Source organism: Cyrtonyx montezumae, unplaced genomic scaffold, assembly GCF_038088225.1.
Source record: "Cyrtonyx montezumae isolate F1298 unplaced genomic scaffold, pur_monq_1.0 scaffold_1, whole genome shotgun sequence".
Classification (NCBI taxonomy): domain Eukaryota; kingdom Metazoa; phylum Chordata; class Aves; order Galliformes; family Odontophoridae; genus Cyrtonyx; species Cyrtonyx montezumae.
In genome coordinates, this window is record NW_027071825.1 from 12897918 (window position 1) to 12921595 (window position 23678).

At 38.4% G+C, this 23678-nt stretch overlaps 1 protein-coding gene across 4 annotated transcripts in view; it reads right to left on the reverse strand.

Moving 5' to 3' along the window:
• TTLL7 (tubulin tyrosine ligase like 7) overlaps positions 1-8942 on the reverse strand; it is a 197969-nt gene extending 189027 nt beyond the window's left edge. For all 4 annotated transcript variants that reach the window (XR_010622469.1, XR_010622468.1, XR_010622470.1 and 1 more), the window contains exons 1-3: positions 8902-8942; positions 435-649; positions 135-263 (exon numbers count right to left, since the gene is read on the reverse strand). Coding sequence is in view for 1 of the 4 variants with exons in the window: in XM_065740900.1 (XP_065596972.1) it covers positions 135-263; positions 435-459 (154 nt within the window). In the remaining 3 variants the exon portion in view is untranslated. The remainder of the gene's footprint in view (positions 1-134; positions 264-434; positions 650-8901) is intronic.
• Positions 8943-23678: the final 14736 nt, after the last annotated feature.

Below are 23678 nucleotides of genomic sequence, written 5' to 3' on the forward strand. Positions count from 1 at the left end.
AGGTTTCTTAGAAAATAAAATCCTTTGGACTTGACTCACTGTCAATCTACTAAGTCCATTAATTTATCCCATTAGTTAGCAATTCATTCACATCAATGGCTATTATATTGAAAACAAGATATGTAGCTTCCTACCAATTTCATATTTTGTGCCAGCAACATTTGCAGTGATGACTCCATTCTTCTTCTTTCTGACTTTTCTTTTAATTGTGCTTTGATAGGGTAGTTCCGGCCGCAAACTCACAGGAGCGGTTCCATGGTTATCTTTGAAAAATAATGTTTCAACTATCAACATTACATTCACATCTTAAATAATGCATACAAATGAACTAAAATCAAGTAACATCTAAGCTAGTTGGTCACAGCTTCACTGCAACTTTATAGGTACAAACCAAGAGAAATAATTAATAGACAAAATATATAAAACCTGCATACCTCCCTCATTAGGCAAGGATGGCATTATAATCTAAGAGTGCAGAAGCAGAGCCCAAATTCTGTTCCAGGTTCTCAGAAAATGATGGAGTTGTCAAAATGATGTGATGTTAACGCTCTAGTCGTACCATTTTGGTCTCTGGCTGTAGTAAATATTAGTTCTGGAATGGATAGTTATTTGTGTTAAAAGTTACAAGAAACTTTCTTTTATATAAATCCTGAAAAAAAAAATGTAAACAGTGGAAAACTATGGAACTGTTTGTAATATGTCTAAAGTAACACTGTAGGGATAAAGTAAGCTACTGCAGATATACAACTTTAATGTAGTTCAATGATTCTGTTCTTGGGAAAAATAATGTTGCAGTACTCATTTACAAAACAAAATCATACCATCTCACTGTCTTATTTTCATCTATATATGGAAGACTGGGGATGAAAATAAGCAATACTGAGTTCAACTGAGACTGCACATTTTTGTCTCTTCAAATCTCAATGAATTTATCAGAATTTAAAACCATTTTTAAATTAAAAAAAAAAGAAATCAGACACCATGCATTATAAATCTTAAGATATATAAAAAAAAATTAAATTATTTTCATAATCTTTTTCCATGTTCTCTTTTTTCACCATTTTTAGAAATGATATTTCAGTAATCACTCTGTAATATCACAGTTTCAGGACACTTCATAACATAAGTGATGAAATTTAAAAGACAGTTTGGGTTGTCAAGGCTATGAACAGTTAGTCTCTAAATCATTTGTATGAAATGCTATTTTCCCACATCTACTCTACTGATGAAAATATTCACATTTTTTAACTCAGAATACACTTCAGCATGTGAAAACCCCATGCACATGACAACAACAAACTAGAACATCAGAAAAACACTCAGGAATGAAACACTGGCCTAAACACAGAGCTGCGGTTAAAGTTTCTTATCCAAGCTTTAGATGAGTTCACACTACTGCATGCAGTGTTGGCAAAACTTACTTAGAATAACTTCATACAGAGCATGAGGATTTTTTTTCTGCTATATATAGTGAAAATTGCTGTAAAAAAAAATCAAATTTAGCCATGACTTATGATGTGAAATGAATTTTGTCATAAGTTTGGGCAAGACATACTTTGGAAAAATTATCAAAGAATTACTTACATGCATATTTATCTGAGAGAAAGAGAGAATAACAATTATATTCTGGACAAGTCACATCTGTGGTATGAAAATGTAGAAGCAGATACTCTGAGCTACAAGATCTTTCTTCATTTCAAGACAGAAGCTATCCTTAAAAGCTAACTAATGCAATACATAATGGTTCTTTTATGATTTCTGCTTTAAAAGAAGACAAAAAACATCACCTTCATCTCTGTTCAGAGTTGTGAAAATTAACCCTGAAACCTGCATTTATCCAACAGGTAAGAACAGACTGAATCTTAGAGGTAGATACAGCGTTTGAGAACAAATTGAACTAAAACTGGCAGGTTTTAATGTTTCAGACATCCTCAGCTGAGAAGGTGCCCTGAAAGTCCTCCTGCTAAAATTAGATACAAAGATGGTGAAAGTGAAGCACCTGTCCTCTTTACCAGCACTGCTAAGGAAGAGCAGCACTGGACACAATGACTCACTGGATGCTGCACATTATCTGTTTCTCAAGCTAAGAATGCCACAAGAGTACAAGACGTGTTTAGCTCCTGGAAATAACACTGAAGTATGTCTGTTTGACAATTAAGGACTTGTATGCATATATACAGTTTCCTAGCAGTTGTCCCACAGCTGTATGGGCTAAAAACTTTTCAATTTGGAAAAAATGTCAAAATGACTAAAATTTCCCTGTTAGAAATAGCAGCCTTTACTACAATTTACAAGCTATGATACAGCAATAAAAATCAAGCAGCTTGCAGAGCTGATGCAACTTAGAGGAAAATATCTGCCCAGAGTTTCTATAAGATCAAGATACTCTGAAACTAGTCCATACCAACTGCTCAAATGTACACTTCGTTGTTAACTTGTTCTTTTATATGTTATACTCTTTAGAGTAGATTGTTCTTCAGATTGTTTAATAGGGACCAGAAACAGCCAGGCAAGAATGTTTAATCTACAGACTCAACGTTCAATACCATAATAGAAACTCTCAGCTCCCACCCTTACTGACTACCAGCCAACCAACTTGTTGGCACATATACACAAGTGGATGGAAAAGATTTATGGTGACCTTTGGAGTACTTGGAGGACAATTATTTAGGCCATTTGTAAAAGAAAGTGACTGGATTGAGCAATTCTCAGAAAAATCTCTGCAAACTGATCTTTGAAGTAGCTGCTCTTCTATTGACAGGACTATGAATGAGATAGTTTTAATCATCACAGCTGAATGCTCCCCTAATAGATGTCAAAACTTCTTTTAGAGATACATCTCTTTGTTAAATCCTAATTTAAACTTAAAGAACAAGAGCAAAACTTAGCCTACTCCATATTCAAACACTCCAAGATTTTGACTTTTCGCAAGCACCACCTTATGTTGGTTCTCCAGGAAAGTTGAACTGAGGAGTTACAGATAGAAGGAGGAGATGGTTGCCCACAGACAGAGCACTGAGATGCAACAGTGCATTTCTGTAGGGACTGAAAGCCTAGAACTCTTTTTTTACTTTTATACATAGGAAATCACATCCAAGTTACTTCATTCTCTGTTCCAGGTCACCCCAGGCACCTTGTTCTAAATGCATCTCTGGATATGTAATTATTGCCCAGTTGCACCCCTGGTTCTAGCCCAGAGAGTAGCCAGCCCAGATGTGCTGAGGGAGGAAGGCCCAAGTGGCACTGCTGTGGGCAGCCACCACCACCACTCCAAGCCAAATTCCCAGTTACTGCGTAAAATATTTAATGGGACCCACCAGTTCACACACAGGTAACTGTTGCACACTGTTGGACTATGATTACATTAAAATCTGAGTCAATTCCTGTAATTATGCTTGTAGTAATAAAATATTGTAGTAATAAAATAAATAGAAGCTCTAACTTGTATTCAGTCACAACAATGCAGAAGCATATCTCTCTAGTAACCTACCTGAGAGTCTTCTTTTAATATGATGGAATAAAATATTCTGTTTCCAAACCAGGACAGACAGAGATCACTTAACCCTTGTAACTTACCTATCTGAGCATTTGTGCTCAGACAGAAAAGGACTGTAATTCGTACCATATACGATTTCCCTTCTGAAATCATGATACACAAAAATCGGTGAAGGCTTGTGGCTCACTTGTGTTGATTTAGAAATAGCTGAATGAAAATGATTAACCTATAAATGGACAAAGTCTCGTGAAGAAGAAATTAATACATCTGCATCAGGTTAGCACATTCTTATACAAATGGGTACTCATTCTAAAAGATGAGATGTTATCTTTATAATTGCTTGGCAGTGTGTGAGAAAGCCAGCAAGAGAGCCAGGCTGCCCACAGCCCTGTCCTAGAAAGAGGCAGAAGAATATATATACATATACACACATACAAACATATAAGACATGTACAAAGGCTGCTCCAAAAGCAATGCCTATTTGATTACACAGTGCCAGAGAAAGGCAAGTATTTGTACAGCAGTAGAGGTTGAACTTTGCCATCAATATCCTATTAACATTTTGTTGCCGTGGGACAGATGGCAACAGAGGCGCAGTGTGTCATGGAAGTGCAGATGAAGTAATGCATCACTGAATTTCTCTGTGCAGAAAAAAAACTTCACTCACTGCTATTCAGCAATGCTTGTTGAACACTTTATGGAGACCAAGCAGTGGATATGAGCACAGTGAGGTGGTAGGTCATGCATTTCAGCAGTGGCGACAAAAACAGTGGGTTACCTCCACTGGTGCAAATAGTTAAGAGTGCAGCATGCAGACTCTTGTTCATTCCTGGCAAAAATGCACAGCTAACAGTCGTGACTGTTTTGAAAAACTGTGTTTTGTAGCTGAGAATTTGCTCTGTCAAACAGTGCTATTGTGCTCTTCGTAGCTACTGTAATTGCTACAGAAATAAATAGGAGGCATTAGTTTTGGACCAACCTACATACATACATAGAGAGAGAGAGAGAATACTTATACTAATATAAAAATACACACACACACAAAAAAAAAAAAAAGCCAACAAACAAGAGAGCAAGGCCAGGGAATTAAGGAGGTCCTTCCCTGAGGCCAGGTACTCTTGCTAGAGGGGTAATAATGTTGCACTTAGACAGGGACCAGAACAGATGCTTGAGTCCATCAAAGGGAACAGTTTGAAGAACATACAGAGAAGAAACTGGACAAAGGTAATAGTGACAGAGGCTAGGAGGATGCCAGGGTGCAAACCCGGGTACAGTGGGAAGACCAGGTTTTATAGTTTATGGAATACTGCATGTTTCCTAGGTTAAAATTTGTAATCCACTGTAGAAAAAAAAAAAGGGAGAGAGAGAGAGAGAGAGAAAAGGATCTTTTTTGCTACTACAAAAAAAAAAAAAAAAACAAAACAACAAAAAAAAAAAACAGTTACTAAGCTCCCCAAAAGATATTCTTCTAGTCTAGATTACACAAAAGCACTTTTGAACAAACCACTCTTTCATTTCCCAAGTTATTTGTTCCACAGTGCTTCCACATGACATCTGCCTTTCATGATCCTTCTTTTTCAGTCCTGATGCAGTATGGAGATGAAAAGGTTATTTTTCCATCTCTAAATAGTATCTTGCACATCATCAAGCCCCTTTTTTTCCAAAAGAGCAAGCATCCCAGGAAACTGTTGACTTAATCAGATCAAAATAGAGATTGGGGAATCAAATTCAAACTTAAAATAAAACAGTGCAACTTGAGAATCTATTCCAAAAAGCACTCAAAATCGGTGATATTCTGCAAGGAAATGAAGATCCTATCACTATCAAACCACTACTGTGTGCCCAAATAAAAAGAGTGTAGTTTGCATATGCACACTTAAAATAGATGCAGTTTAATAGATTTAATAAGCACTAAGAATGGTAGAATCATTTACTAACAAATCATTCCATGTTTGGTAACCAGTTTGAAAAGCTACAAGGCCATGCATGCGCCTGGCTTTACACATAAAAAATGAAACCTTGACTTCAGAGCTCAAGTTGTGGTACATGTGACAATAACTCAAATACAACTGGCATTTCTCAAGTTTCTCACTGTTCTATCTTTTCCTATATTTACTGAGGTGAAGCACTACAAAAATTGGATTGTCAGTTTTATTTGAATTTACTGGGCTCCCTACATAAAATAATCACTCACCAACAGTTGGATATTTTTATACAGATTTTGAAACTATCAGACTGCTTTCATCTGAGTCCATCACTGCAGTTTACCCAGTGTTGTCAAAAGCACCTGGAAATACACAGTATCTCAGAAGAAATCCCCTAAGGTCCTGACACAAGGAGCTTCCACCCTGCAATGGAGATGCACTTCAGATGCAATTACACCACTTGGCAGATGACCACAGATACGGAAGGACAAAGCACAGTGCTCCCCTCCCTGCTCCCCAGTTACATGGGAAATTGAAATAACAAAAATTTCACAGAAACGTGAAAAGAATAAGTGAAAGCAGACTGCTGAGCATAAAACAAGGAAGTATCAGAGTTCTTTATTTTCAGTTCGACCTAAATAACTAAGATTTTTCGCTCCCTTGGATCTGTATTCACCATAGTACTGAGAGGTTTTCCTACTTATTACGTATTTGCTTCAAGTTGGTGCTGTTGGCTTAGTAGGAAATTGGCCTCAGGTTCAGACACACGGCATTTCTACAGACCTCTGTGTATTTCGACAGCCACACCTTAACCCCACATGAAGTCTGCCCTATTGCATCTCACATTTTCCAGGCCCACATATCATCAACCTATTTCAGCATTTATGAAGGCAGACTGCAATCATCACACACAGCCCACAAATACTCTGACAAACTGTCACAAAAGAATGTTTAGCAACAAGGATGATACTCCCACAGCAGTCTGAAATATAAATTGGTAGACATCTGCCTGCAATTTCAGCACCTAATGTCAAAAATTGGGACTTGAATACGTTGCCAAGAGTACTCAGAAGAGGCATCTATTCAAAGCTCTCTTCAACCATGAAAGTACGAGAAATGTGCTCTTACATGATCGCTGACTTATCATTTTACACTATCACTTCCTACTATTGTTCAGTTTCCTCAGCTTCACTGGCAGTACCAAGATGCCTGTATGAGGACTGGTAACTGACCTCCAGTAATGAACATGATACACGAAAAATACCTGAGGTTGGCCAACAACCTCACTAAGACTACTGCAACAGCAGTCAGTGGAAGTGATACTTTTCAAACAGCTGATAAACTGGTGAGAAACTCCATAAGCTACAAAACAATAAGCAAAAACAAGATTTCTTCCCCACAGTTGAATATTTGGGCCTTAATGTGGTACCACTAATTTGATTTTTTATTTTTATTTTTTTTATAAATGAAAGAGGGAGAAATACACCAGTTGGGAATGGATGTGAATCCTCAGAAGCTTCTCTAACCACAATGGATCTGATTTATAAAAATTCCTTTCAAGGCAGAATTGTTTACAAACCCCATGTTATGCTACTTTAATTCATTGTAGGTGATCTAAAAAGAATTCATGTCTTTATCAATAATGAGATGTGACTCCAATATCCTATTATAGGAATGTTTTGCATCTGTATTGCTCACCTACAGAGAAATAAAGCTTGAAGTCAGAAAGCCTAGAATAACAGGCCTTAAATTTCAAACATAAAGTGAGTATTTGGAATGACCAGAAGAAAAACCACATGCACCAGATGTCCCACACAGTACCTTTAATTTTTTGCCTAGGAAAAAATAAATAAATAAACCAACTATGAGATTTGTCGACCAAAAAGTAGTTTTCCAAGACATTCAGAATAATATACCTTCTGAATCATAACCTCAACCCTACTTTAAGTACTGAACAATTTATTTATCAAACAGGGGCTGTATTAGCAATGGTATTATAGGTTTTATTGTAGTTTAAAATACCTAAAAATCCGACGAGGTAGGTAACTAAAGCACACATCCATTTCCCTTCACAACTTGAATCACAGCAGCAGCACAGATCCAAGATTAGAACAATATCACAGTTAGCCCTGTCCTCATCCATCTTTGTCAGCTCCCAAAAGAAACACTTAAAAGCAATTGGCTCTGGAGTGTTGTTTAAGCAGCAAAAAAGCCATTGTGTATTGGTTAAGAGCTACACTCAAGAAATGTACTGAAATAACAATTCTCAGTCAGAGGCTAGAGCCATGGGGTATTAAATACATTTGCAAGGTTCAACTTGATTTTTCATTGCTTTAATCTTAAATTTGAAAGCCATAGTCTTAGTGAAGCAGAAGGGTATAAATTTACACAGGCAAATACATGTTTGCTTCAAAGTTAGCTGGTTTTCAAATACTCAAAATGAAGAATTTTAGTCATTTCTTATTATGCTATAATAAAACTCCCAATGAATTAAAACGTTTGAAAAGTGCTCTAGTTTTTTTATTCAGCATACAATCTTCGGCTGAAAATTACAATGTTTATTCTTCTGTGCCTATGACAATATTTGTCTCAAGTCCAGTGTGTAAATGAAAATAAGCTACATGTTACAGGATATTGCCCAATAAAGTAAATGCAGGCATTTCTATTGAATGCTGTGGGCTTAAAAATCAGTGTTTCAATTCCAGAACTGCCCTGAAAGCACAGTTCAAGTATATAACTAAAGGAAAAATCAACACTGTCACCCACCATGGAGTGGCTTGGGTTGGAAGTGACCTTAAAGGCCATTCAGCACCAACCTCCCTGCCACGGGCAGGGTTGTCACCCACCAGCTCAGGCTGACGAGGGCCTCACCCAGCCTTGAGCACCTCCAGGGATAGGGCATCCACAGCTCCTCTGGGCAACCTGTTCCAGTGCCTCACCAGCCTCCAAGTAAAGGATTTCCTTCTAACATACAGATATACAGGAAAAGCCATAGAGGTGTGTAGGAAAAGCTTCATGATGCTGTCCAGAAAGATAATTTTCATAGTTAATGGTTAAAATTTCACTGTATTCAGAAGACAATCATGGATTTATCTCTTTATTGTAAAGAAAGATAAACTACAGCTATTAGATGTATGAGGAATTGAGAAAAAAGAATAAAGAGCACCTGAAAAGAACAAGAATCCTAGAAGTGAACTGAAACCAAAATACGTACAAAACACATTCAGTAGCTTCAGTTTGAATGCTTATGTCACCTAACATAGCCTGCAATAGAAAGCAATAGTGGGAAAAAAACCATAGCAGCCCTTGCAGCCCTTTGTGTGCACACAAATTACTGATAGGAACAAAAAATATTTACTTATAATGAATTTAACCAACAAGATTACATCCTGCAAATAAAGCCATACCTGGACCTCCCACTGAAATGGTAAATGATTTAAAATAATACTACAATAGAAGTAGCAAAATGTAATCACTTACCTGTTCGTGTTTCATTATTGAGGCTGTTGTTAGAGTCAACCCTGCGGAAACAGATTTTTCTATCAATAACTGACAGATGATACAGTTTCAGTCAGTGCTCATACACCAGGGAAAAACATGCTGCAGTAGCAGCTCCTTCCCATTTAGCCTCACCCTAGCACTTCTGGGATGTATTTCTTAACCCTTTTTAGGTATTATCTCTCTGTTTTGAGAGAAAAGAGAAAGGCTGATACACGTTCTAAGAAAAGAATGCAATATTTTTCCACTTCACCTAGAGTGTGACAAGAGCTGTGGGAAGCAAGTCAGTAGGATTTAATCATAACAATAAGCTAAAGTGAAGTTAAATCTAAAAACAGAAAATGACTCACTGATCGGGAAGGAGTTATAGCAAAGACACGAGGAACAAGAACAATGACTTCTCCAAATGTAGAATTAAGAGGTCAAGAGCACAGTAACACAAAACAGCAGCAGAGAAGCAAGCTAACACAAATAGCCCATATGCTAAAAGAAAAACAGTTACTTCTCTTCCTGCTTCATACTGACAGATTTCTAAAGTTACCAAAAGAACAACTGACAATTTCCCAAATGTTAGGATTATCCACGTTGGCAGTGTACTTATATTAACACACAATAAACTACAGCTTTCACAAAGGACCTTTCAGTGAGAAAATCCCAAGCAGTAACATAGACAATTTGGAAACAGTGCCATTTCTCCACATGACATGATGTTTGAGCCAGTTTTAGAGCATTCAAGTCCCTTATGACAGACTGCTGGACCAGACAAGGCCAACACTCTGCCATATCTGTTCCACAAAGACAGAGAATTGCAGAGTCAGATTCTAGTGTGATTGAGAGGGGCATACACATAAAGAGCTTGTAGTCCTGGTTGTTGTGCCATCCTATATGCTATGCATGCAGAACAAAGCTGGGAACAGCTTCCATGCAGTTTATGAACTCTAAAAGTAGATGTTCTCTCTAAAACAAAGAGAATTTCTTTCTTCTTGCACATTCAAGTGATACAGAAAATCAAACAAGTATGCATATTTTCACCACAGGAACAAAGAAATAAGGCTCTGAAAATTTAATGGCTCTATCACAGTTTGTTGCTATTTTCCCCAGTTCAAAAGGAACATGGTTCTCTCCTTCACGTGAGGTAAAAACACTGTAATGAAGCCCCACAGGTTATACTGCAATAACATTTATTTCTTAAATATGAAGGCAGAATGGTGGACTTATCTGTGTAACTGCTGATCCCTACAGTGTAGATGTTTGATCTAATTCCTCTGGGCTGCCTTCGCAAGCAGCTTACTGGATGGCCAGTGCTGGAATCCCATCCAAGTTGCTCAGTATGAAAATGTTTCTCTGCTTGGGGGGAAAAAATAAACGGAGAGAAGGAGAATAATTAAGGCCTCTACTTACGATTGAACAGGTACATCTTCCAAAATTGAAGTGCTGAATTCAGTGGCTGAAGCCCTAGGCTGGGCCTCTGCAGAGCCCCTAGATACATGAGCAGAGACATGGCAGGTGCCTCAGGGATACCTCTGAGTGTCAGAAAGGCCTCTGAGTACAATTTCCTATTCGGGAATCTTTCCTGAAGTTCCTTTACAGAGAGGACTTCTCCCAGTGGCTTCACATACTGTCACAGTGCCCAGTTTCTTACAGCTAGCTGATACAGACAGCCAGCCTCAATGAGACTGAGGATCTCACATGTTCCAATAGCTGCAACAACACTGCATGTGTGTGACCCATGACTGACTGGAATCTGAATCTTCTTTATCAATGAAACTAAATGGCACGCAGGCTATCTGCATCAGACATTCCAAAAGACCTGTTCAAGATAATATATATTTCTTATTTTCATTTCTCATATATCTTTCTTCATTTTCTCAGAAAACATCGAAAACTTGCTTTCTATGTTTTTGCATTTTTGCTGCATATCCTTTCATTTTCTCTTTAGACCTAAAAACAACAGTGGAAATTAATACACACAGAGGTTAAGAGACTGGGGTCATTAACTGCATCATCTTTCAGCAGGTATACAAAATGTCAAATCTAAATCTGTATTCTTATTTTATTTTTCTTCTATTTCTTTACTTGCAGGATATAGACATAGAGCAATATATGAATGCTCCACTTTAATAAAGTCCTTGCAACAGCCCAAAAATAGCAGCGATTCCTGTCTCCTCATGCAGTAACACTTCTACTCACTGAATATATATAAATATATCCTCTCCATCCCTAGAAATATGCTTTTCAGCATATGCTTCTTTTTTGAAAATGGTACAAAATGTACCAAACTAAGTCATGTTCTCAAATAACTCTGATTTTTTTTAATTCAAATTAATGCACAGTTGCTAATGCTTGCTAGTATTTCATAATCTTTTGAAGACTGGCAAAAAGATAAAAATTACAGTAACGTTATGTCCCTCAAAAAAGCCACACAAAATAAAACGTTATTTAGAAAGGTGTTTTTTCCTGGGTGAAAAAACCAGCATATTTTTAAGACCTCTTCAATCAATAATTAATGTCATGCATTTTAGAACATACCTTCTCAGCCCAGAAAAGCTTCAAAGGATGAAGCAACAGAAATTTCACATTCAGTCAACACACGGTAACTACCCATAAAAATCAAAGAAAGCACACACACCTCCATCACATAGCTCTGCTATACATTTTAGACCACTTTAGGCAAATAACAAAGAACAATTTTCCCAACAAATTTCAGAATCTTCTGCTCTGCTAGTCCACTCTTTTTTGTGTTCATAACTAGTACCTAGATCCTTGCTTCTTGACCCACACAAATTCAGTATGAAGCATCTGATTTCATTTCCTTCTGACATACTCCAATGCTTTCATTGCACCCTATAGGGATATTACCATGCTGGTTTTCATGTGCTAAAAATAATACAAACACATGTCAACCCAAGGACAAAGTTGGAAGGAAAATACTTTAATGTAACTAAAGAAGAATATATTTAGCATTTTGCTACTAAGCAAGGATGAAAATAAACTTGTCAACACATAGCTGTGTCTAACTGTGAAGCCCACACCCCACTCAATTCTGTAGCATTTATTATAAGCAAAAGGCAGATTTAGTTTTTCTTTCTTCTTAAAAGCAACTGTTAGTAATGCTGAACCAGGAAGAACATTCTGAATTGCAGTGTGAAGCACAGCATCCAGGATCCATTTTTCTATCAACTAACAGTACTGCAACCATCCAAAGTACATTTGAGCAGCGGTGCATATGAGGATTCTTTCTGGAATGCTTTCAAAACAATACACAAGCATAAATGAGAACTGCCATGCCACTAACTCCACAGAAAGAAAAGTGTGGAAAAAATAGTCCTAAATAAGAAAGGTGTTTTCTTTTTTATTTCTCTCAATATTATTGCTCATTTGGGCTCACTGTAAAAAAAGTACTGTTCCTGTGTTCCCAGGGATGAAAAAAAACATGTAGATATATTCTTATTATTATTATTACCTTTGAAGCAAAGCTGTTTAAAAAGTATACCTATGTTTTTAATGTTTTAAGCTATTTGAACTTATACCATTAGAATGTGAAAAGTTACAACTATGAACATTCATCTTGATTTTGAGGATCCCGTATCCGGATTAAAACTGAGATTGAAAGCAAGTATCACTATGCCTGTCCTTTAAAAGACTACCAAAAAATTATTTTATTATGCAACAGCTTGTTTCCTGTTGTAAAGAATTTAAGGCAAGAGGAAAAGTATCTATAAATTGGTCTAAATTAATGTGGTAGTTGGCACACTGCTTTTTAGCATGTAAATGAACAGCAGGCAATTTAGACTCTTGCAAGCAGTAACTTAGGGGACAAGTGAAAAGCAAAGATTTTAGATCCTTCAGAATCTCTGGGTTCCTGCATATACCACCAGAGAGATAAGCATTTGGTAGATGGCAGAGGCGAACCTCCTGATCTTAAAAAAACTTTCAGCTCTAAGAAGGGTAACTGCTGTAGAACAGGAAGATCTGCTCAAATATCCAATACAGAGGTTGCCCATTCAGTACGTCAGTGTTTTTCTCCCACATCCACTCTCAATTATTAATTTCTCTTATCCACCACTGTAGTCAAGATTAAAGAATTCAGTTCCAAATTTCAAATACATTAATACTTTAAATATTTAATGTTAGAAAGGTTCTAATAATCTTTAAAGGAAAGCCATAATGCCTGCAAAAGGAACAGTTGTGAAGTTGTCCCATTCTGGCAGGGTTTTAGGTGAGCATCAATGGAGCTGTGAAGAGCTTCCTCCTACTTCATAAAGTGCAATTTGCAGAAATATGCAGAATGTGCAGAAAATAAAAGGGATAAATAGCTCACAGGAGGAAAAAAAAACCAACAACCTAATATCCTCTGAAAATACCTATGTATAAACAGTCAAAGTTAAGAAAATCCTTTGCATCTTTCCAAACACAAGGAACTCCCACTGGCTACATTATTCTTCAGGGACCAATACAAACCCTATCAATATAATTTCAGTGTCTCCAGTAATTTAAGAATGAAAATTAAATCCATAACATGTTCTTAATTTATGTTAATATATATATGGAATTATCTATTAATACTTATTATTATATGTAGGAGAAAAAAAGGAAAACATTGAACATTAGAGAACATGGATGTACAAGAAATTACTCATTTGCCATATGTATCCTACGGACATTTTTAAACAGATAATAAATATTCACAGATGGAGATTTAAAGACAATGAAAATTTTAGTCCTTTGATGCTGACAGTTCAAAGCAGGGTCCTTCCTTAGGCACGTTCGTCTGCCATGTTTCATCTTCAAAAATATATTTATGGCTTTCATGGTAAACAAGGAGATATAAAGATCTTAGGAAAAAAATCACAGTTATAAAAAAGACTACAGGATGGTGTAGCACCTATCTGCTCACTGACCACTCTGTTTCCCAGTTCTTCAAGCTTGATCTGTGCTGCCTGTGTGCCACCATTCACTTTGAAAGAGAGGAAGAACAAACCATCGCTTGGGCACAAACCTGAGCCTCCGATGACTGAGTTGCTTCCGGGCTCAGTGGAATGATGGCCATGTAAAAGTGCTGACAACCCCATCTCCCGACCTCCTTAGCACTCCCAAGGTGATGGGCAGTGTGTGACAGGTATCCCAACTCCCCGAATTACAGAATGGGGATATTTTTTTAAAAAAAGAATTCCCATCTTCTGTGTGATGCAGTTTTCTCAACCATTGTAATTTGCCTTCAGGCAATCTGGCTTCAAAGGCAGTAGTTTCCTAGGCTGGCATAGAGGGTGGGTTTACTTGTCTTCTAGGAAAAGCCCCTGGTAATCTAACTGTTTTTATCTCACTTTTGTTTAAGAAAGCATTGATATATCTCCTATTCCTATGAAAAATGACACCTTAGTACTTGAATCAATGGCAAAGCCTTCTACTAAAGCCAAGGAACTCGGAGATAACTTCACAGAGCCCAGGGGACCACCATCACTCACACAGAACAGCACTTCTCACCTTCCAGATACAAAAAATCTGATTTCTCCAATTACTATTAACATGAGTAACAACATCCAGTTATGTAAATCAGCTAAGCTTCTAAGCAGAAAACAATGCTGTATCGGGATTTTCTTGCTCAGCTGGTTTGCGTTTTTAAGTAATAACCAAGTAACACATTCTACTTTCAGTACTCAAACTGCAAATACATCGTAAGACAAAACTGCAGTCAGAGCCGAGGCCTTTCACCAGTTTCAGAGTCGGTAACGCATCCACATCTCTGTGCAGAACACTCACCAAGTGTGCTCCCCGGTGCATACACTTACACCTCATTTCAACACCAGAAACAGACAGAAAGCCGGCAGATAGCAGCTTTCAGCTAACAGCAGAAGCACGAGAGGACATTTGAAGTTCACATCCCGAGATTTAATTCGGTCTACGTTTTGGGCTCTGCTGGGTACCACTGTCAGCAGATTTCAACGGCACCGTTTTAACCTTCTCTGGCTCTGAAGGGGCCCGGCCACACACCCGAGATAAATGACGCTGCACGCGAACTCCGAGCGAGAAAACCGAACGCCCGTAAATGGGAAGCGCCTGCCGGCTCTCTGCGCTCCGCGTGCCCTGCCGGGACACGGGGATGCCGAGCAGCACGGCAGCCCACTCTGAGCCGAGCAGCGAGGAGCCGGTGCTCCCCTTCCTGCCACGGAGACCCCCGGGCCGAGCAACGCCTCCGTCCGTAGCCCCGGGCCGCCCTTCCCCGCCGCCCTCCTCCTCAGCGGCGGTGCTGAATCACGGCGGGCAGCCGCTCCGCCGCCTCTCCCCGGAGCGGCAGCGAGGGCGGCCGTCCCGCACTGCCCCACCGTTACCTGCCGGGCGGGGGGGCACGGCGCTCGGCGGTCCTCCCAGGGGACGTCGCGGGCAGTGCAGCGGCGCCCCACCGGAACGAAGCATCCGCCCCAGCACCCGCCGAGCCGGGCACTAGCGGGAGGAGGAGCGGGAGCGTACGGCTGCGAGGCCGGGAGAAACCATTCCCCGCGAGGGGGCGGCGCCTGGAGCGGACGGTGCAGGGCCGGATCAGAGCCCGCAGCGCACCGCCCGCTCCCACCCCCCACTCGGAGTGGGAGCGACCCTCGCTGGCTCTGCCCGGGGTCGCGAACGGGACGGAGCGACGGTAGCGGCGTTACGGAAACGCTCATGTCCGTGCTCCGCTAAGCTGATTTCCAGCAGTTGTCAGACATTAATTTTTTTCCTTCCTATTTGGCTTGATAACCCACGTGTGCGGGATGGCGGTTGGCCACTCTGAAAGTCAGTCATTTTCTAAGACGTTGTGCATCCTAGCATAAGACACGCACCTAGGGAGATAAATGCTTCATTAAGGATCAGTAAAATGGAGGAGCATTCGTCACACGAGGATTTTGAAGAATAATGTGTTTAATACCCAGCAACAATAGAAATTTGCTAAAACGATGCAAAGCAAGTAAAGTTGGTTAAAAATGTGAGTTATCAGTTTTATATTTTCTCTCTACTTTAACATCCTGTAAAGGAAGCTGATGAGTGAACAGAAACAGATTGTAGACTTCTGGTACACACCAGGCTGTACAAACAGAAGGCCCCAAAACAAACCCTCCAGGGAACACTGGGGAGATGTCACACATCTCCTGCAGTGTGAAAGTGCAGACTGTGCAGTTGCAGCAACACTCACTTATCATAGATACAGTCTTTTTAATTGGGTTTAATTAGAGCTTATATTGTGGCTTTAATAATATGCAGAAAAATATCATTTATCTGCTGCTGAAACTATTGCTAGGCTTATCAAAAAACAAACGAGTACTATTCCTGCTCACAAATGTGCAATCTCATTGAAATCCATATAGTTTTTTGTCTTGGTCACTGTTTGTAGGGGCAGGCTTACATTTTACTGAAAGAAATCTCACATAGAAGCAGAGGCAACACAATCCCAGTCTGTCTCCAGGAAAGTATTCTCAGTTTTTCTCACAGCCATTACAGGACACTTGTAGGAAAGGTTTGGCTCTCTTTCCATTCAAGCTGTTTGGATGTTGCCATGGGCTGCAGATGAAGCAATCTGAAAGGCTTGCATGCACTGTATGTAATCTCCAGATCAGAGCTTGCTTTAGATCTACATCAGGTCCTGTCTTTGTTTCAGGTGTATGCTCCCATTCTGTACCCTAAGCCAGGTCTCCCTACCTCAAACTGAAGGCATACCTTTGCTACATTATATAAGCAGGGGCAGTGTGTAACAGGAAGCTGTACCCAGCTGTCAGTTATACCTTCTGGGCAAACCTGGAGCCCTTCAGTATAACCATGCCCCCCCAGGAGGCAGCTCCAGCTGCCTCACTTCCAAGGTACAGCTCATCCTTCTGATTCCTGGGAGGGCTGGTGCAAACAGATGCTGCTTTCAGCTGAAAAATCACCACCTATGGCACAACTTCTCAGCAAATACCAGAGTATTTAGTACCATAGTAATGTTTTTTTCTCATCTCCAGAGTCTCTTCCAGAATGGGCTTTTAGTTGTTTCTCAGAAGCAGATCATATTCACTTCTTAAAATGTGAACTAAATTGTAAATCACTCAGAGTAGGCAGTGCTCCCCACCTCTGAGCTGAAATATTAGAGCTAACAGAATTTAGCATGCAATTCCACTGGGGTATGAAATACCCATATGCTTGGTTAAGAACATTAAATAGAGTTGCAGCTTAAATATTGAGCTAGTTCAAATACTGAACATTGATGCCCTTTAGATGACACGTGCCGGAATAATTACTGTAAATAGAACTAGCACTAAGAAATACCTATTAGGGCATGGAGAACATCTTACAAATTTCAAAAATGAATAGGCAAAACAAACAGAATAACTAGAGATAGGAAAGAATGTGCTGTCCCGAAAATCTACCTATTTCTATGAATATTTATTTTTCCTACAGTCATTCAATGTAGGGATACTATGTACTTTTACAACCTCAGTGTTATAGCAAAAGAATCAGATCAATCCTATCTTTTACCAAAATACTATTGAGCACAATTCCCATTTCATTTTTCTGGTTACTAGTAATGTACTCCCTGGATAATCATGGGCATCGTAATGCTTAATATGTAATCCATGTCAAAGTTGGAAAATGTAATTTCTTCATATTACGAAGGGGATAATTAAGCACTTCAAAGACCATTTGTATTTGAACACTTCCAAAATACACTTGGAAATGAAAACATTTCTCCTGTCCACTCAACCATCAGCTTACAGAAATGCAGTAGGATGCAGTCTGCCATGGGTCTAGAAGACCTGGAGTTGCATTTTGGCCCTGCAGGTGATACAGGTTGTATCTTCATGCAGTTAGTGCTGGGGAATGCCAGAAAGCCGGAGTTCCAAACAATTGGAGATAACAATCATGAAGTTCAAAAGCTTTGAAACAGATCCAGCATGTAAATATAAAATCAGCAGTTTAACAATTCCAAGCGTTTTCTTCTGTTTGCACAACATTTATCTCTGAATATATTTACTTAAATTTGCTTTTCTGAACAGGTGCATTTCCAGCTTGCTATAAAACTATGTCCAAACAGTCCATGTGGTCTAAAATGACCTGTTTCCTTGAGTCTGACTCCAAAAAGCATTGCCAATCAAGAAACAAGGTTCAGCTAAGTCCTCATTCTACACCTTATTATACCCTCAGGATTCTCAGTACAGGACTTGTCGACCCACATGTATTGTTTGCTTTGAAGAACACCTCTCATTTCTTTTATGATAAACCACCTGCTTGATGTGTTAGCAAAATCCACCCAACAAACTCCCAGTAGTACCAGCACTGGCTAACAGGGCATGGTCTTCCAGGCAGATGCTGCCAGCCTGTCACAGTTTCTTGTCTCCTATCTCTCTAATTTTCAGAGCACTGTCTGGGATTATCTCCTAGAATCAATTCTTAGCAAGATGGCTATTTTCTTATATATTTTTTAAACCATGGATCACCAAACACATGCCATGTGCTTGATTGTGTTCATTGCAGCTATAAACATATTATATAATACAAATCAATGTGAATTTACAAGCTGTAGCAATACAATATTGACACAGTATTTCATACAATAACTTTTTATAGTCCTCATCACTCCAAACACATGGTGGTGAAATTCAGTACTGACGTAAGCTGATACCGTAGCACCAAAGGTGTCCATAGACTGCAGCCAACAGCCCAATCTCCAGGAGAAAACAGGTATTAGATAAACCTTTAATCTCATTTCTAAAACATTATCTGGAGAGAGGTGGGTGGAAACAACCAACAAACACTTTAAGTTCTAAAATACTAGGGCTGGAGGCTCTTCTTTTTCAGCTCTGTGAAATTGTGTGCTGTTCTATATCAGTAAGAAAAAAACTTGAAAATATTTACCAACTAGCTAATACTTGATTTGCTCAATTGTCTAATTGGCAACTTAATACTGAGAAGAGAAACTCATTCATTTTAACTTCTATCAGAAGCAATAGTTTTAATTACTTATTTGATAGACTCTTCGCCTTTTTAAAACCATTGCTTCAAAAGGCACAATGAAAACACATCAAATTAAAATGATAAGTATGGTTGTTGCATCTGTATAGCCAACTTTTTTATCTTATTTTATTATATGTAAATATTCAATCAGTAAATACTCTTCACCATAGAAAAGTAATACAGAGCACAGGAGGAAAAGCTATTATCAGAAAATATTTTCATTTGTAATATATGGCCAAAAATAAGCAAATATAGACCACAAAAGTATAAAGCTTTCCAAGAAAACATGCAGAAACATGTCCCCTCCTTGCAGGTAGGTACAGAAGCACAGGATCTGACTGTTCTACCATTAACTATTCTTTTCCTGCAAGGTCTGCAGCTTTTTGAAGACCACATGTTGTTCACCTGATGTTTACTGGGCTTGTCCCAAGCAGCCAGATAAAACAGAGACATTTAAAGGGGCCTATCCTGTTTGTGATATAGCCTCTGAAACACAAAAAGAAAATAAACTTCATGGAGTGTCCTGCTTACAGAGAAATGCACAGCCTGATGTAGGAAAATACTTAGAATTCTTCACAACTACTTTTTGTAGCAAAGAAACAAGACTGCTATAACTATGCATAATCATGATGATTTTTTGCTTTGGTTCAGACAGTGGAATGTATTTGCTTTGAATACAACAAATAATATTAACTTAGTTTAAATTTCTTTATAATTTCATGGGAAAATATCCTATGGAATTAGAAGACTAATTGTCCAAGAAGCAACAGGGACTGTTACTGAGTGATTATGAGTTATTATTTCAGTTATGGTAGAAAACAGAGACCCCATTAAAAATCAGGATCACCTTCTGATGCAGATGTACAAATATATATGAAAACACTAAGTCCAGACCAGAGGTCTGCAAATTATCCTACTCAGAATGATTGGAAAGTGACCTGAGAGCTCTGCAATGGCAGCCACACACAAGGATGAGCCTGTATTGCTTACCTGTTGCCAAGAATGTAACAAAAGTACAGGTTTTGTCAGCATAAACCATGCTTTTTGTCTCCAAACAAAATCTGATACCTTCCATTCTCTTTCCTGTCTTAAAAGACTGTAATATATGTTTTCCTGCTGAATGAGGCAAGTTCTACAAGTTCCTTTCTGTTATGATTTCACCGTTTTGCTTTCTCTGCAGTACAAACTCCAGCTCTTGTGGCTTCTTTGTTCTCTCAGTTTACCATTTTCAAAAACTCTTCTGTACTATTTTAGCCCTTTACCATGGTTACTGTGTTCTCCTCAGCAAGGTTAAGATGCCCTTCACAAGAGGTTCTGCTGCCCTCCTAGCGCTTCCCCCAGCCCCCAGAAGTTCCCAGCTGCCAGGGGGCTGCCACTCTCAAACAACACCAGAACTTTCAGAAGCTTTTGACTTTCTTGCTATGAGACTTAGGGATGAAAAAATACATTAAAGGATCATTATCCAAAGCATTTAGCTCCCCCTTCCAACAGGTATCAGAAAGAAAAGAAATATCCTCCCCGATCCTTCATAAAGAAAGTGTTTTTAAGGCAAGAACAAAGTAACCTACAACTTCTTAGGAATAATAAATGCAGGAATAAATTATCTACCCAGGAGAAGCATTTCTAATGTGACTTTTGTGCCCATTCAGATCCTATCCTGTGCCAAACTCGAAGGAATGGCTAATTATACTCTTTTCTTTGCATTAAATCTGTGCAATCTTGTGGCAGCACGTAAACAAAGTGTTTTCTTCAAGACAGTTAAATGTAGTAATAGCTTTAAAAATAAGACAACAACCCAGACCCAGTAACACTGATGGCAAAACCTCTTTTGAGTGTGAAGTAGAACTTCATTTCAGACTTTACAACAATATTTTCCTCCTCAGCAAAGGCTTTATGGCCTTTGCCCCTGAGTGTGTATAAGCAGGGGATTAGAAATCTTAACTGTGGTTGGCCTGGGGCCCAGCTAGGGTCCCAGCCGATTTAAACATGCCCATGTTTAAGTCCAACTCTATTAGCAAAAATGAGCTCTAATGTCTCAGTTATTTGGATACAGCAGGGGATGTTAGCCATCACCAAAGTGTGCTTCTGAACTGTATTAGCTTTGTGAATTGGTCTTAAGTGTGAACTATAACAAAAGAGCGAGTAAATAGAATGGGGTGGGAGAGGTGATGAAAGGAGGCAAAAAATGATAGAACAGGAATAAAGGCACATTGAGAGCAAAGGTATATTTTGTTTAAATCATAGAATAATTCTTATTCAGTTAAAAAATAAAGTAGCCAGAAGGTAAGAATTATGGGGGAAAGAAATCAGAAGACAAATAAGCATCTGTATCAAGTGATCTACACAAAAAATTGCATCACTCTCAAAATGTTGTACATGGCCATAACACAACTAAGCACAAATGTTATCCCTAACAGGGTCAGATATCTGTATGGCTATATATTTTCTACTATAGGCCTTGATTAATTGTCTTTGCCAAAAATAATTGGAGAGGAATTACAGCACTGAGAAACAAAAGAAATGCTTGAAAGTAATATTCATATGTAAACATTTGTTGGTTCATATATTAATTGGCAATAGATCTGTCCTTTGCACAAAGTGGAATGAATGAAAATCTTTCATGCAAATGTGATGATTAACATGGTGCATGGGGACTACTGAGTCACAGTCTGAACCACTGGTAGAGCACCTGAAGGAAAGATCCAGTCAGACCTGGGAGCACAGGTGAAGGCAATTCACCTGTGAGACTGAAAGGAGTGGCACCATCCGTCTTAGATCTCATTTAAGGGCTGACTCCCACTGAGGAAGGTTCTCTTGCTGGAAAATCCTCCTTTTGGAGTTCTTTCCCTGAAAGTCTTAATCCTCAGAGACAGGTGAGCGTTCTTTTTCCTTTCTTTTGTAACATCTCCTTGTTTGTGCTGTTGCTTTGCCTTTACATGTGGTAATGTCAAGTACCAATTAGCCTTGTTTTTCCCATTTCTGAGAGAAAACTGTGTTTCACATGGATGCAATCTTTTAAGATGCATCTGAATAGCTTCACTGGAAGCAGTATATTTATTTTAACTTTTATTGGAAAATTAACTCAATGTTTCAGATATCAAACTGAGTGTATGTCTATGTTAAAAAAAAAGTAGATGAAATTTAAAGATCTGCAATGAAAACAAATTACTTAAAAGCGTTCAGTTTCTCTTGGTGAATTGATGATGCAGCTATCAAAAATACTAAACATCCACTAATATCAAAGTATGTTCTGCCAATGGCATCTCAGATTATGTAGCTGAGATGCAAAAGCTTTCATGTTGATATTTGCATTACAGCCACTTGGAATAGCCACTTCTTTATATTCCTGGGGATTAGTACATTTTTCTTGGCAAGTACCATAGATATTTCTTCTTGTATACTTGGCAGGCAAGCATAAGCCAAAAAAAGAACTGCAAAAAAAAAAAATTGTTGTTTTTCTTTCTTCAGAAGCCAAGTAGTTTTACTATTTATTACATTTTTTAAAGTATATTTTCATTTATAAATACAATACTATAGTTTTCTTTTACTAGAATTTGTTGTAATGAAAGGTTACTGGCAAATCATTTCCTTGGAGGTTTAGCTTTCACTTTTAAGTGTGAGAAAAAGGCACTGTGGATACACATAGTCAAAGAACATCTACTGCAATCCTCTGAGACCAGAATAATTCCTTATTTATGGCACTGATAATGAAAGACTGAGAAGAAGTCATAGCACTTAAAGGCTCCAACTCTGGGAAATACCAGAAACTACTGATAAAGAACACTGGTGTACACCTGGAAGTGCTGCTATTTAAAAGCAAGTCCACTAGAAGACTTTCCTTCTGAAAATACTAAGTGCTGATGCATTTGGTGTATTTAAAAGTTGTCAGCAATCCAAACAAAGCAGGATTGTCGTGAAACTGTTGTACTGCATTCTAAATAAAATGAAACTTGTGAAGGTCAAATACTTTCAACTTGAAGGTTTAGGAGTATTCTGTAGTTTAGACAGCTGAGGAGACAAATTTTAGCTAGAATATTTGTCTTTTACAAGGTGTTACAATAAAGCATGTTCTTAGGATAAGAACAACAAAAACATTTATATTTTGAAAAACTGATTTTTAGAAAGCTTCTGGTTTGCAATTGAACAAAGAGGAATTAAAAGGGAAATGAAGTCCTGGGAGAAATAGACTCCAGACAGAATCTGCTGTGGAACTGGTATTTGAATTGTGTTGGGCTGGGCAGTGCTCCGACACCTTGGATATCACCAAGAGCTCAAAATATAAGATGATTGAGATATTAGATGTAGAGAAGAAGGCAGAGCTTAACCATAACAATGCAAATAAAGCAAACAAACTGAAAGTTAAGCACAAATTTGTATTAGTGCAACAAACCCTGCGAGCACCAGGAGTTAGAGCCACAAGCAAACTGTGTGAGGTTAACACCTCCAGCTGACATGGCTGTTCTTGCATGAAGGAAGTTCACAGAAACAATAACAGTATATATAACCATGAGAGCAAATGGATGTTTTATATTCAATTAAACATGGTTTTTTTTAGGAACTTAATAAAAATCAAGTGGTTGTAGAAGGTTGTAGAAAGATGAGTAAAGACACATGAGTAAAATTCAGTTATTTCCCCAGAAAACTGTAACTGGGCTGTATTTCTGTTAAAAAAAAAAAGTATCTAGGTATGAATAGTAAACCAGGAAAAACATCCTAGTATGTTGCTCTATTTTTAGATAACACTACAGTTGAAGAGCTGATTATGCATTTAAAAGCTTTTTAGTGAGACGCTTTTACCCAGT